The sequence below is a fragment of the Rasamsonia emersonii genome, assembly GCF_000968595.1.
Source record: "Rasamsonia emersonii CBS 393.64 chromosome Unknown ctg1118621762148, whole genome shotgun sequence".
Taxonomy (NCBI): Eukaryota; Fungi; Ascomycota; class Eurotiomycetes; order Eurotiales; family Trichocomaceae; genus Rasamsonia; species Rasamsonia emersonii.
The window spans coordinates 128,389-143,030 of NW_013562625.1; the positions used below are offsets into that span (position 1 = coordinate 128,389).

At 49.8% G+C, this 14,642-nt stretch overlaps 5 protein-coding genes across 5 annotated transcripts; 1 reads left to right on the top strand and 4 right to left on the bottom strand.

The window, feature by feature from the left end:
* Positions 1-141: 141 nt before the first annotated feature.
* T310_9522 (High-affinity nicotinic acid transporter) lies at positions 142-2,242 on the bottom strand (the record flags this gene model as incomplete). Its single annotated transcript, XM_013468066.1, has 8 exons — positions 142-665; positions 729-809; positions 885-1,159; positions 1,233-1,323; positions 1,440-1,674; positions 1,749-1,790; positions 1,866-1,928; positions 2,009-2,242. The coding sequence occupies 8 exons, from the start codon at positions 2,240-2,242 to the stop codon at positions 142-144; spliced, it is 1,545 nt and encodes a 514-aa protein (XP_013323520.1).
* Positions 2,243-2,676: 434 nt separating this feature from the next.
* T310_9523 (uncharacterized protein) lies at positions 2,677-5,185 on the bottom strand (the record flags this gene model as incomplete). The annotated part of the gene is made up of 9 exons (XM_013468067.1): positions 2,677-2,736; positions 2,781-2,937; positions 2,998-3,197; positions 3,246-3,845; positions 3,906-3,945; positions 4,026-4,036; positions 4,090-4,139; positions 4,170-4,770; positions 4,826-5,185. 9 exons carry the CDS (start codon positions 5,183-5,185, stop codon positions 2,677-2,679), a joined length of 2,079 nt encoding a protein of 692 aa, XP_013323521.1.
* A 2,152-nt stretch (positions 5,186-7,337) lies between these two features.
* Positions 7,338-9,211, top strand: T310_9524 (laccase; the record flags this gene model as incomplete). The annotated part of the gene is made up of 2 exons (XM_013468068.1): positions 7,338-7,622; positions 7,697-9,211. The coding sequence occupies 2 exons, from the start codon at positions 7,338-7,340 to the stop codon at positions 9,209-9,211; spliced, it is 1,800 nt and encodes a 599-aa protein (XP_013323522.1).
* A 254-nt stretch (positions 9,212-9,465) lies between these two features.
* Positions 9,466-11,212, bottom strand: T310_9525 (Uncharacterized protein; the record flags this gene model as incomplete). Its single annotated transcript, XM_013468069.1, has 6 exons — positions 9,466-9,644; positions 9,715-9,791; positions 9,875-10,482; positions 10,530-10,915; positions 10,962-11,097; positions 11,144-11,212. The coding sequence occupies 6 exons, from the start codon at positions 11,210-11,212 to the stop codon at positions 9,466-9,468; spliced, it is 1,455 nt and encodes a 484-aa protein (XP_013323523.1).
* Positions 11,213-12,710: 1,498 nt separating this feature from the next.
* Positions 12,711-13,802, bottom strand: T310_9526 (Uncharacterized protein; the record flags this gene model as incomplete). The annotated part of the gene is made up of 5 exons (XM_013468070.1): positions 12,711-12,908; positions 12,958-13,207; positions 13,260-13,509; positions 13,562-13,644; positions 13,690-13,802. The coding sequence occupies 5 exons, from the start codon at positions 13,800-13,802 to the stop codon at positions 12,711-12,713; spliced, it is 894 nt and encodes a 297-aa protein (XP_013323524.1).
* Between the last annotated feature and the right edge of the window lie 840 nt (positions 13,803-14,642).

The window sequence follows — 14,642 nt, forward strand, 5'->3', positions numbered from 1 at the left end:
GACATTGAAATCGCAAAACATGATATAGAAGATGTCTTATTCAGTCGTAACTATATATAACATACTGTACAACTCCATCGGCAGAGACAAGAAACAAGACAGCAAACATCCACCCAGCAAGCAATAGACATATATAGAATACTAAAACTGATACCGAAAATCCGGCGCCCGATCACTCCATTCTTCAGGGGGAATCGTCTTCCCCAGGAGGATATTTCGATCCTTCCCCCTCTCCCTACGCCAGTAGATAAACAGGACGATCCACCATCCACACCATGCGAAAACCAAACAGCCCAAACTCCACGAGTGGCCCAACACAAACGCCGGCGCGGCAGCCGTCTGGTAGATCTGCCCCGCTACAACACCGCCGATATTCGTCAGCGAGAGCAAGATGCCCACGCTGGCGGCGCGTTTCCCGTCAGGGGCGCAGTTGGACGAGAGCCAGGCGATGTTGGTGCCTGTGCAGAGGTAGCATGCTGTGGCGATGAGGTAGGTAGCGAAGTAGCGCACGCCAGGGGATACGGCGTGGTCATGGCCGTTCACGACCAGGATGGCGTACCCGGCGATACCGAAGGGCGCGGCAAGGATGAGAGACAGGAAGCGCGCTTTGTAGCGGTCGGAGAGTACGGCGCCGACGGCGTAGGTGAGGGCGCCCCAGAGGTTGACTTGGAGAGTTAGCACAGCAATATTGATGGATGGAGATGGGGGATAGCTATACGTCTACGTACCTGGGATAACGAGATACTGGGCCTGGATCGTCGAATAGTGGAATCCATCCTTGAGGATGATGGGGAGGAAGGTGCCGAATCCTGAAGTCATCCTCGTTAGTCTAGTAGTCTTAAATACCATCAACATGGTTATTAATATCAACCAGGTTGATGCACCCGAAGGCAAGGTAAGCCCACCGTAAAGAATCGTCACGACACAGATCTGAATCACGCCATGAACCCAGCTCTTGACATCTACAGCAGCCATCTTGATATCCTTCCATTTGTAGTGTCCGCGCCCACCGCTGTACGAGGCCATGACCTCCGCGCGCCGGCGCATGACGACCTTGTCCTTCTCGGACAGGAAGTATGCTGTCTCGAAGTTCTTGGGCACGACGAACAGGCAGATAGCTGCCCAGACGATGGTGATGAGGCCTTCGATGATGTAGAGCCTGAAGTCACCATCATCAGTATGCAGTACAGCATGCAATATAGTCATAGTATAGGTATGGGTATAGAACATACCACCTCCACCCATGCAACCCCGCTGTGCCATCCATGTAGAGAATCGCATAGGCAAGAAGACCGCCAAACGCACCTGAAAGAGCGGATGCCACTGGTATCGTCAGCATCATAAACACAAACAACACAATTCAGAAGATCGATCAGAAATCAAAAAAGAATAGACCGGAGGTTAGTGTTAGGGTTAGGGTTGGGTTAGGCAAGACCAACCAAAAAGAAACGAAATCCTCGTCGCCAACTCCTCGCGCTTGTACCAGTCGCACAGGAACAGTGTCATAGACGGGAACAGACACCCTTCAAAGAAACCCAGCAGCAGACGCGTCACGACGAGGGACGCAAACCCCTGCACGAAGCCGGTGCACAGGCAGACGAGGCCCCAGCATGCCGTGATGAACGGGATGACGCGGTTGTACTGGAGGCGTTTGACGAGGAGGGAGGTGGGGAACTATCATATAATACCAGTCAGTCGGTATAGACAGGAGGATATTGTAGTAAGAGAACGGGTACGGAGGTGCATACCTCAGCAAGGATGTAGAAGACGTAGAAGACGGATATGGCGATCTAGACACACAGCGGTGTAAATGCGTCAGTCAAATCAAGTAAAAAGAGAGGTCCGATCAGCAAGGATATACTGACATTCAACTCCGACCCCTTTAACCCAATATCCTTTGACAAGCCCTGCGTCGCAGCGAAGCCGATCTGCATGAACCAGACAGCATTAGCCAAGAACAGCAGCAGAGAAGATCCAGCATGTCCCTGGAATATGGTATTGCACGCACATTCCCCCGATCCAGATACGAAATCAGCATCAGCAGCATCATGACCGGCGCAATGAAGCAGTCGAGCTTGAAGACGACGGCCGCTTCGCGTTTGCCAAAGTCGTCGTCATCAATATCTTCCGGATGGCCGGCATCACGGGTCGAGGAGACGGAGGAATTGTTGGCATCCTCGATGTGCAGCCCAGTATGGGGTTTGTCGTTGTCGAGGGAATTGGAATTGAGATTGTTGTCCATGGTGATAAAAATGATGTCTATACAGAACAATGAGGTAGGTAGATAGGTAAGTAGGTAGGGATAAGGTAGGGTATTGCAAGAGCAATCCTAGCGATGATACAAGAACTATATAATATAGTATCTGTGCTGTTCTTATAGTTTTCCTGCGATTGTGGATAATAGTGCAGGCATCTACCTAGGTAGCAGACACACTTCGGTAGATGAGATAGTATGTGCCTGGTCTTGGTTAGATTGGGGTAAGCTACTCGTAATCATTACAATCTACCATTGATTTTTACGAATACTACTGATTCAGTAGACTTGACGGAATCTTTCCGTGGATTCGTAATATCTATTGGAGCAGGTCTTTAATCGATACGAGTGAAGTAAAGGGAGAGACAGCAAGGCAACTAATTCGAATGAATGCTTCATTTTCTTTCTAAACCTTGTCCTGTCTACCTGTCTGTCTCCAAATGAATGGTCAAAGTCGACTTCCTTTTTGTCTCCCCTTTTCTCTGTCTTCCAGTTAAGATATCTATCTAACGACCTAAGTACATACATGGAGCTTGGTATTTCCCCAGATGCATGTTTTTGCGGGGAGATGTGGGGAAATATGGCTATCTGTCGGACAAATGCCGAAAGTCGGGGTATATCCGGATTTACCCCAATTTGTGGGGAAGGCACTAAATCTGGGGAAGTAGTCTGGAGAAGTAGGGCTGGATTGATACGCTCATATTACTCGTATTGTATGTAAAGTACAGTACATGCTGGGCTACCTGGCAGCCACCTCCCTCTCGACAATCGGCATCGCCACCGTCGCCGTGTGCAGACTCAACGCCGTCGCAATCTCCAGCACCTCCATGATCTCCTCCGGCGTGGCGCCGTACCGCAGCGCATTGCGCATGTGCTGCTTCAGCCCGGGCTGGTAAAGATGCGTGGCAGCGGCGTCGAAGGCGCAGTAGATGAGTTCTTTGACCTGCACTCGTCAGGATGTATTCTGTTAATAGACTGATGCAGATGCTACCTTCGGCTCCAACACCCCCTTCGTACCATTTTCTGGCCTCCGCACCCACGGCACCGACGAAAACTCCAAATACGCCTCGAAAAAGTCCGGGTCCAGCCGCAAAATGTCCTCCCAGAAGGCGTGCCAGTAGCCGCGGTTTTGCTTAAAGTCGGCTCTGAGCTGTTCGCGTCGCGCGTCTAGCTGTTGCGCTTCTGCAGCTGGATGGCCTTCTTCTTTCAATACCTCGACCAGCAGCGGCACGCCAATGTTGCACGCGTGTATGCCCAGCGTGCTGGTCAGCTCGATCACCTCGACGAGTTCTGTCGCTGTGGCGCCTGCAGCCAGCGCGGCGCGTACATGCTCCTCGATGCCCGGGACGTGCAGATGGGTGGCGGCGCTATCGACAGCCAGGCCGATGAAGGCCTGTACTTTGGGCGAGAGATGGCCATGTCGTTTGGGGACGCTGCGCAGCGCCAGGCTGGCTTGGAAGAGTTCTGGGCTGAGGTTCAGCACGCTCTGCCAGCCGTCGTTCCAGGCGTGAGGGCCCAGTTCGGCGATGAAATGCTGCTTGGGAGGGGAGGACATGGCAGTTGTAGAGTTGTGAAGAAAAAGATAATTTTGCTGATAGGAAGATTAGCAACAGTCACAAAATAGATAAGTATATAGAACAATGTTATATACCTGTGACATCGTATTGGAGTTATCAGTGGGGTATCCCCACCTGCACAGTAACAATACGATTGATAAGTATTCCATTCTTGTTGTATTGGTATGAAATAGCTAATCGGGCTGTTTACGAACAATCCTCCTAACTATGCCAATCTTCAGTATATGCTGTACTGTCAACCGTAGATACGACATCTACCTCTACAACCGTAGATACTATCTGCCGTGTCATTCCTGTAGCAATAATTCCTCCAATCAACAGCAGTAATCAACTACTACCGAAAAACCGACTCTTATTCCTCGCATCGTCCTCCCACTCCACATCATGCGCAAAAATCACTTCTACGCCCTGCTCCTCCAACCCCCTGATCCGCTCGATCGTCTGCTCAGCCATCTTCCGATCAGCGTGGATGCAGCAGACGCGGCCGTCGTCGTCCACCCACTCGCCAATCTCTCTCTCCCGGCGCACAATCCGTCGGTCATGGCAGGCGTCGCCAGCGAGATACACCCAGTTTGTTGGTTCCGGTCCGGTTTTGACGAGCAGGTTGATGTGTCCTGGAAGATGCCCGGGCGCATGGACGATATACACCGTGCCGTCATGAAACAAGTCGATGGAAGGAAGATTGAACGGATTCGTTGTCCAGGGCTGATGGAAGTCTGGCCCAGAAGTTTCCTTATCACTAGCCCGGTCGACTTTGCTGCTGCTGTCGGGATCGCTCAGCTCGATCGTCCTCTCCTCCGGTAGCAGATCGGGCTCGAAGAAGGAGTGGCTGCCCGTCAATGACCGGTTCGTTCCCCGGAGGAGATCCCTCGCGCCAGGGCCGATGACAAACGTGCTGGTGGGAAAGTCGCGCGGCTCGCCGACGTGGTCCCAGTGGACCTGGAAATCAAGATCAGACATGAACCAAGCAGACAGACTGTAAAGGACTGCATACATGAGAATACACCACATAGTCGATATTCCCCGGCGTCAGACCGCCTCTAGCCAAGCTCTTGACCACATCCGGGTCTGTCGACAGCGGCTGGCGCGTTTCCGCATGCTTCTGGATGGGCACCGCGTACAGTTGGATGTCTCTCCTCAGGCCCAGGTCGAAGACGAGGCGGGTGAGTTTTCCTGTGGTCGGATGGCGGTGCTGGATGAGGAAGGCCAGCGATGGCACTGTCCGGCGAGCGGTGGCGGATGCGGGATGCACAAAGTACTTTTCTGGCAGGGTGAGATGGCCGGCGGAGAGGGCGTGCAGGTGGACAGCGGGAGATTTGAGGGAGAGTGTCTGGTTGAGGGTGATGGTTGACATGGTGGTTGTCACGTTGTGGAAGTGAGGATATGGGTATATTGCAACTGATAGGTATATTATCGACACATTTGTCTACTGGTATAAATTATGTCTGTACCAATCTGATGTCTAATCGCCTGTCTGCCTTGTCTAATGGCAATGATTATGCTATGTGGGGGAATACTCTATCCTATTCTGTACAACTGTATGGATATGTATTTCATTACATTACAGAACAATACACTGTCATGATGATCATGTGATTGAAAATTAAAACGAACACCATCCAGTCCAGATATGTAGATTGGACAGTGATCCCAGTGGTTAGGGTTAGGAATGAAGAGTATTGTCTTCTTTCTTAAAATGTAATCTTACGATGTAGGTAAATAAATATAACAGTAGATCGTAAAGACGTATGGCTCTGTTCTACAAAAAAAAAAAAAAGAAAGGAAAAGAAAAGAACTGATTGTTTCACCCTAAGCGTTGTGGTTGGATTTTTATATTTAAAGAAATGGTCTGTTTGTAGAAAATGGATGCACCGCCACTTCTTTTCCTTGATATTATACCCTATCGCTAACCATTCCTCTAATCTGAGAATTTTCAGTTATTAATATCATCTATTTATTCTTATCAAGTAATATAAATAGGTATCTATTATCTCCTCTAACTACATCTTCTCATCAGTATTCATTCAGAATCATACAGACACTGGTATCGTCTCTTTTTGCTGTTCAGAAACTGTTTGTAGGGAATAGATAGTAGAAAGTATGTACAAACATCTCGATTTCCGTATTTGCAAATAAATTATGCAGTCAATAATTAGGCACGTAGATAGATAATAGGGTATACACAGACCTAAGACAGACAATATCTTTACTCCAGTCGATCGATCAATCGAAGAAGAACCTGAAGATGAAGATGGAGATCCCAATCAATCTTTAGAATTGAAGAATCCAGTGTTCTAGAAAGGAGGAAAGAGTCCTGGACACCCGAAGACTCACTCAAATTGTGACGAAGGAAGATTTGATAATCCAGACTTCGTTAAAGAGACATGGCTACCATTGTTGTAGCAAGGCAATGGCGTGTTCATTCAGTAGTATAGAAGATGCTTCAGACTCCATACATACATGTATGGACCATCCATGTGAATGGCCTTAAGATGAAGGAAGGAACCATGAGATTGAGGTCTGAGTACCTACTCTGTATGGACTGTCCATACATACGGTCCAACAATGGGTTTGTTTTGTCGTGTTGTTCACGACAAGCGGTGTGCAGTGCCCTGCAGATCACCCTCTACAGTAGATTAAAGCTTATATAAAACTAGTCTGTATAACTAACCTACTCCGCATACTCCGCATAAATCTCCATCTTGGACTGGACAAAAACTTCGAACATCGGGCTTCGAAAGTCGTCTCTCCTCATCAGAATCCAGACAGACTATTTTATCTCGCTACAGCTGAACCGTACCTCGTAACATTAGCTACTCCTAATTAGGTACCTTAGCTAGCCAAGACTACTACCTATTGATAAATTAGGTGGTGGTGGCGCGCTGAATACGTTATCTAAGTAAGTAACTAGGTAACTAATGATATGCAATGATCTGCAAGGAGGAGATCCATCCACGCTTCCTTCGATGATTGGTCAAAATAAGGTCAATAAATACATGTATGGAGTAAGGCGATCGATCGATCGACCATGATAATAAGCATAAGAGGAGGAGAGGAGAGCAGATTGTTGAAGAATGTATTGCTCTTATAAGTTGTACAGTACAATAAATAAAAAAAAATGTAAATATTATCTTCCACGGTACATACTGTATGCACTTAGTATATCTAGCATCTAGCATCTAGTATTAATTCACCCTTTACTCCGTATAGTGAACTTAGGCCTAGAGTACTCCTTACTCCACCCCATACATACAGACTATACAGCTCATGCATGCTCAGAACCATATATACATATTCCAGCAAGTAGTCGAGACCCACTCGAGCTGAAGATGAAGATTCTCAAAATGCTTCTTGTTTCAGCTAATGAGGGTGCGGAGTACCTATACTTCTATATGAATATGTATGATTGCATATTCTTTGTCTATAAATACAATACTATATAATATAAAATAAGTCAAGGGCTGGTACTTCTCTTACTGGCCAAAGTACATATATATCATCCCACCATGGGCATAGCACTTACCTGGCAACATATCACTACATATCTCCTTCTATACCTACTTTCAAACCTCCCCGCCGTCATCGTCGCAGTCCACGTCCACATCCACGACGAGTCCTTCACCCCCGACATCGTCCTGCGGATAACAGCAGAGAACTACACCCAAGCATGCCACGACCGCTACTCTGTTCTGATCAATGGGTCCTCTCCGGGACCAGAGCTGAGACTGCAAGAAGGCCGGACCACGTGGATAAGGGTGCACAATGATATGGAGGTTGAGAACGTTACTATGGTAGTATCCTATCCTACCTATCCTCATATATTAGTATATCTGCATTGCTAATTTTCTTTTCTCGACTACGCTAGCACTGGCATGGCCTCAGCATGGTGGTCGCCCCCTTCTCTGACGGCACACCCCTCGCCTCGCAATGGCCTATTCCTCCGGGGTACTTCTTCGACTACGAAGTCCGTCCGGACGTTGGCTACGCGGGGACGTATTTCTATCACTCGCGTGTTGGCTTTCAGGCTGTCTCTGCTGCGGGCGCGCTGATTGTCGACGAAGCCGCTCCTTCTTCTCCGGCACCCTACTCGTACGATGAAGAGAGGATCATTGCTCTTGGCGATTTCTTTCACAGGACGGATCGTGATATTGAGGAGGGGCTTACGGGGAAAAACTTCACTTGGAGTGGTGAGCCGGATGCGCTGCTTGTTAATGGTCAGGGTTTACCGATCAGCAGCAGCAGCAGCAACAGAGGTGGCGGCAGCTCCTGCTCCATGGCGGCCATCGACGTCGAGCCCGGCAAGACGTATCGTCTGCGCTTCATCGGTAGTACGGCCCTCTCGTTCCTGCGCCTGGAGATCGAGGGCCACGAGATGGAGATTATCGAAGCAGACGGCCAGTACACCCAGCCAGTGCCTACCAGCTACATCCAGATCGGCAGCGGGCAGCGATTCAGCGCGCTGCTTCGCACAAAGACCGAAAGCGAGCTGGCCCAGAGCAAGGGCCAGGGCAAGGGATACTTTTATATCCAGCTCGTGACGCTCGACCGTCCTGCCGTTCGCACCGCGTACGCCGTTCTGCGGTATCCCGGTGCAGACGTTGATCTCATGACGGCCCCGAGCACGCCTCCTCTGCCCGTCGCGTCGACGACGAACGGATGGCTGGACGACCAGCTGCGTCCGCTGTGTCCGGCGCCAGACTTCCCGTCTCTGTCGGAGATCACGCGGCGGATCGTCATCAACGTGCATCAGACCGTCAGCGAGGGCATCGTCTGGGTCGAGAACGGATACCCCTGGACCGAGAATGTCCCCAAGTCGCCGTACCTGATCGACATCTACTCCGGCCGATACGACCTGGACGCAGCGTACGAGCGCGCCCTGGCCAACGGCGGCTTCGACGCCGTCACGCGCACGTTCCCGGCCAAGATGGGCGAGGTGCTGGAGATCGTGTGGCAGAACCAGGGCTCGACGACGAGCGGCAACGTCGAGACGCACCCGATCCACGCGCACGGGCGGCATTTCTTCGACCTCGGCGGCGGAGAGGGCACGTACGACCCTGTCGCCAACGAGGCGCGGCTGAATGGCAGCTCGCCCATGCAGCGCGACACGACGATGCTGTACCGGTACCGCGAGAAGACGACGCCGGGGGGCAACGCGAGCTGGCGGGCGTGGCGGCTGCGGGTCGACGACGCCGGAGTGTGGATGATGCACTGCCACATCCTGCAGCATATGATCATGGGCATGCAGACGGTGTTTGTCTTTGGCGACAGGGAGCAGATCGTGCGACAGACGGGCACGGCTTCGTATGGCTATCTGACTTTTGGCGGGCCGGCCTATGGCAACAGCTCGCACTGGCCCGAGGTGATGCATTTTTTTGACTAGAAGAGTCTCGTGATAGAAGGACGATAAATCTTGTCCATGTATCTAATGAAAGGTGTTGTTAAGACAGTGTGAAGCAAATTAGGCTTGTAAATACCATTCCCTTCCAAAGTCAATTCATTCAACGACGTGAGAGGACATTTCATCATGACATATCAATGGTACAATCTGTACTCTGTCAGAAACTAGGTCATCATAACTCGTAGGAAAATGGTTTAGCATGGTATAATAGCAACAACCTAAGTCCATCCTGCAGTCTAATCAACTTCAATCAAACATCGATGTCCCTTAGGAGCCATCAAAAAGAAAATCTTCTGCTTCATGTCATCCTCGCTCATCCCCTCCTTAGCGGATATTCTGGCATTGGGGAAGGCTCGAAAGAAGAATGCGGCGCCCAGACGCAGTTCGATTCGCGCGAGATGCATTCCCAGGCAGACTGTTAAATTCGTTTTGTTAGAATGTCTCCTATAAGATGTACCTGGCGGTAATATTTAGGTAATGCTTACTGCGGGAACCAGCCCCAAACGGCATGAAGGCGTGTCTCATCTCCATGGTCGGGGAAGCCCATCGCGAAGGGTCGAATCTGATAAAATCAGCTTAGGTTTATGGTCTAGAAGGTGGAATGATCAAAAACTGAAAGAAATATAATGTGAAGAGAGTTCTCACTTCTCCGGCTCTGGAAAGATCGTCTGGTCGCGATGGAAACTATAAGCCTGGGTCGACACCGTCACTCCGCCCGGGAGTTGATATCCCGCCAAATGAGCCCCTTCAGGAGGAACCTCGCGAGGCAAAGCAGCCGGAATTGCAGAATACAAGCGGAGGGTCTCGTTGATGACCTGCTCGAGATAGGGCAGCTCTCGGGCATCTTTCTCCGTGAAGCCCTCCGGGAGAGATGCGACCTCGTCGACGAGTCGATTTCTGATCTTCTCATCGCGACACACGGAATACACCAGGTAGGTCAACGTCACGGCCGTGGTGTCGCTGCCGGCGACGATATAGCCCTGCGCCTCGTCTCTGATCTCTGGGTCTGACAACCCCTCCTCTCCCGCATCGAACAGCTTCGTCAGCAGAGTCGGTTTCGGATCAACAGCGAGCATCTTCCGATACCGCGCCATGGACTGCTCACTATAGCTGGCGAGTCTCCATCCGGCCTCTGCGGCTCTGCGGAATATAGGGATGGGCACAAACTCGGAGAGTTTGACGAGGAATGGAAAGGTTGTTCGGATTGGTTGCAAGGAGATGACCGATTCCAGATCTAAGACGTACTGGTTTTTCTACACAGGTCAGCAGGAGCAGAGCGGCATAAGGTGATATTACAAACCTTGCCGTATTCTACCATGCGAAATGACTCGCCAAAGCTCAACTCGCCAATGACATCAGTCGTCATAAATGTCCACCACTTGAACACATCCGCCGCACCGCGAATCTTCGATTCTTCCTCCATCCTGGAGATGGTCAAGCGGATTCGATCAGTAATGAGAGGCTCAAAGTGCTTCAGAGACGCGTCAGCCATCGGGGCCGATAGGATACGACGGCGAAGAGCGTGGAATTTGTAGTCGGTAGTGCTGAAGACGTTCTCCACGCCCCGCGGTATAAGTTTTTTGTACCACTCCGACTTCAAGAACCGCCCTCCAACCTTGTGGATCTCCCTCGCTGCGTCGATGTCGCAGATGTGCACCTCATCGGGGCTGACACGGACGATTGGTCCTGGGCATACTCAGCTATCATTCTCTCTGGATGAGACTGTACTGACCGTATTTTTGATGGAGAGAGTGGACGTAGGTAGATCTTTTGCCAATGAGCCAGTAGTAAGTAACAACCAGACCTGTCCACTTGGAGTGTTGAGGTCCAGGAATGGCGGAGAGAGGGCGATTGAACGGTCGAAAGTGCTTTTCTTCGTCAGAAGGCAGCTTAGGAGAATTGGATCTCACTTACCAACAGAACAAAAGCAACGAGGCAGCCGAACAGGATGACCGGCGAGAGGTATTCGAAGAACGAATCCATGCTTGCGTAGCGTAGTTGGTTTGATGTTGCACATTACATTCAATTCAATTTTGTTCTGTTCAGGAGCCGTGTCCAACATGAATTATATATTGAAAACATGTCACTGAAGGCGACTAATCGGTGCAATTTCTCGGCACGATCAATTCATTTCCCGACTGACGCAGAAAAACAATTGCTGTAAAATGCTCCGTACATCCAACGGCCGGAGAAAAGAAACGGACTTTCGGCCGTTTCTCGCGCGGGATCGCCCAGTTCCGACGCCGACGTAGGTAGATCATCGGCCCACTGCGTAATATATTTGCGGGGTAGATAAAAAAGACGTCCAGTCCAGATTCAAAGACGTGATATTTTGCTCGATGGCTGGATGGAAAAGAGCCGGGGTCCATTGTTACATGGACTGACTGCATGGACGGACCAGCGGAACTGCAACTGATTTGAGCTGTCAAAAAAAAGCCCTGCTTCTGGACCAGGTTTGATATCATCGACGGAGCCTATCATTGCGATAAAAAAAGCGACAGGGGTACTCATGTCAATATTGATAATGGCGCTGTCTTTGGCCGTCACTCGCATGAAAATAGGGCCGGCGAACTCCAATCGCTAGTTTATATCGGCATCCGATAAGCCCGACACCGATGGAAGATGCAGACCAGACTCAGAGACGGCAGGGCAATAAATAATCCTGATTCTCGAGGATACCTCATGAAGGGTATGTCTGACAAGGTAGCATAATATTGTTGTTTGCAGAACAAAGAGGAAAGACAGGTGTGTAAGAGTGAGGTTCAAAAGATTGGAAGTAGCACATAGAAGCACTCATATACGCTAGTCCTGATTAGGGCACAACCCATAGGACTTGGAAGAGAATCAAGACATCAACCACTGCACCATATGCACTTTTTCTGTTGTGTTTATAGGCAAGTACACTGAAAGATGGAGGACGATGAAATTCCCTAAAAGGCAATAAAAAAAAGAAAAGGAAAAAAAAAGCTTCTGATAAGGGGTGCCGTCCCTCCCGCAGCACCCCCACGGATCTTGTTAGGTAACTGGGATTTTCATGTTTTTAGAACCCAGAGGGATCGAACGCGGGGTGTTTTTGTTTTTTTTTTTTTGCTTGACAGTCTGTTTACCAGTCCTGCTGCAGGTGCAGACCTAACCGCTCCACCATTTTACCCCCCGCGTTCGTTGCCAGGAAGAGAAACAAAGGATTGATATCTGCCCCTCAGAGTATGATGTGATTGGTTGAGCTGGCTGCGCTGGGCTGGGCTGGTGACTGCAGTGGTAAGAAGAACTTTTCCACTAGTTGAGGAGAGTTCTAGCTCCTAGCTTCCAGTCTGGCCACGATTCATTTACATCTATCTCGTCTGCGTTGATAGCACATTGTATGTGCTGTAATGAAGTGACCCATCATGACTCGTGATTCATATCATGCTACATGCTACATACATGTTACTACGCAAATGCGGGGAGCAGATGGCTTCGTTGCGGCCGTCACGTGGATGCATCACCACCCACTCCAAAACGCCTTCAGCTTCGGCGCCATGTCGTTGGCCATCAGCTTGTGGAAGGCCGATGTGGGATGATAGGCGTTCCACCAGACACATCCCTCTCCAATGCAGGTGGCATTCTGGAAGCCATAGTCCTGAGGATTATCCAGGACTTTTGTCATAAAGTCCCACGCGTCGTATAGGACGACAGTCACCTATGTGAAATGAGTCTGTGTTCTATTCCAGGACCGTATTATTACTTACGTCAGAATTGGTTTCCTTGAAAATTTCGGTCCTGAGTGTCAATTCCAGATTGTACGTGCTGACATACGCGGCATGGGCGTCTGTCGAGCCTCGCGACACGATCAATGGCGATTTCGTTGTTGGCGGAACGGTGAGAAACAAAAACTGTCGAGCACCTTTTTCATACACCTGCTGGACAAGATCGAAATAGCTATCCAATAGGAGCGGCACTGTTGTATCAGGATCCACAGTTTGGTAGGAATGTCCAATGCTGCAGGTTGGACTGATCAGAAAACGTCATCCGCCTGTGAGCACATACTCACTCGTTAATCCCGATCCAAAATGCAAAGACGGCGTTTTCAGCCGTCCACGGAGTCGAGGCAGGCTTCTCCGCATAGTTGGGCTCGAAGGTCGATTCCACCTGTGAGACTAGGTCGCGGACGGGCGCCTTGACGATGGAATTGTTGATGCAGGCGCCGCTGACAGCCAGATCGTAGTTGAGCACGAGACTGGCGTTGAAGACGGTGGTGAGATAGCCGACCCAATTGATTCCTCCAGAGGATGTCCCCTGGCCTGGATAACGGTTAGAAAACAGGTATCTCAGGGACGGTCTGGACATGCTTACCAAGAGGCGGATTGCCCATTGGGTTCGTGGCAGAAGGCTGCGTGAGCAGCGGATCGAAGCCAGTGGAGGTGTACGAGTTACCACTGCAGAGTCAGGTCAGAGTCATAGTACTTTAGGGGTAAACGTACAACGTGAAGAAGAATGTCTGGTCACTGCGGACCTCGAGTGGAGCGGCGTATGTCAGCCTGGTGGCTGATAGGATAGACACGAGGACGTAAATCGACTGCATGATGGAATTCATGTCGAATATGAGTTGAATACTGAAGATCGAATCAGTTAGATGAGAGTTTAGGAAGTACTGAGCGAGTTAGAGACTCGGGGGTTTAAAGGGAAACAGACCTGCTGAAGAGTCATCCAAGGGCAATCAGCCTTGTGACACAGGTCCGTTCATCCGGTGGCACGAGAATTCTACAGGTTTCAAGTCCAGTCTACATACGGATACGTTTAAGATATTCCATCCATGTCACTGTGTAAGGAGAAAGTTGGTTAACGAAGAACATTCTGGTTGAGTCAATTCTTGTGTTTCCGGTGATTCTGCATTTCCAAAAACGGAGGCATCAGGGACTGTCACCCGCCCAGTCATCGCTATCCGAATCCGGCAGGAGCAAAACTGAGAATGAATCACGTGTCTACAATCAATTATGACATAATCCTAATATAATTCTAATAACGTAATCTATAACCTAGTCGGACAAATGACCTAGTCGGACACTTCTCACCACGCTTACGCGCCTCCACTCCCATCAACAAAAATGCCTACCTCAAGACTCCCACAAGCTTCCAATCAGGAAGGAAAGATTCTTTTGGCTCTTCAAGCATATAAGAAGGGCCAAGTCTCAAGTCTGCGAAAAGCTTCTGTGTTATATGATGTTCCCCATTCCACATTACACGATCGATTGAAAGGCCGTACGACGCGAGAGCATGCGCAGGAAAGGAATCGAAAACTGTCTGTTACTGAAGAAATAACTCTTACCCAGTGGATACTATCCATGGATGAGCGAGGAAAGCCCCCCCGAGTTGCAACCGTACGAGAAATGGCAAATGTCCTTCTTGCCAAACGCGATGAATCCACTACTCCACC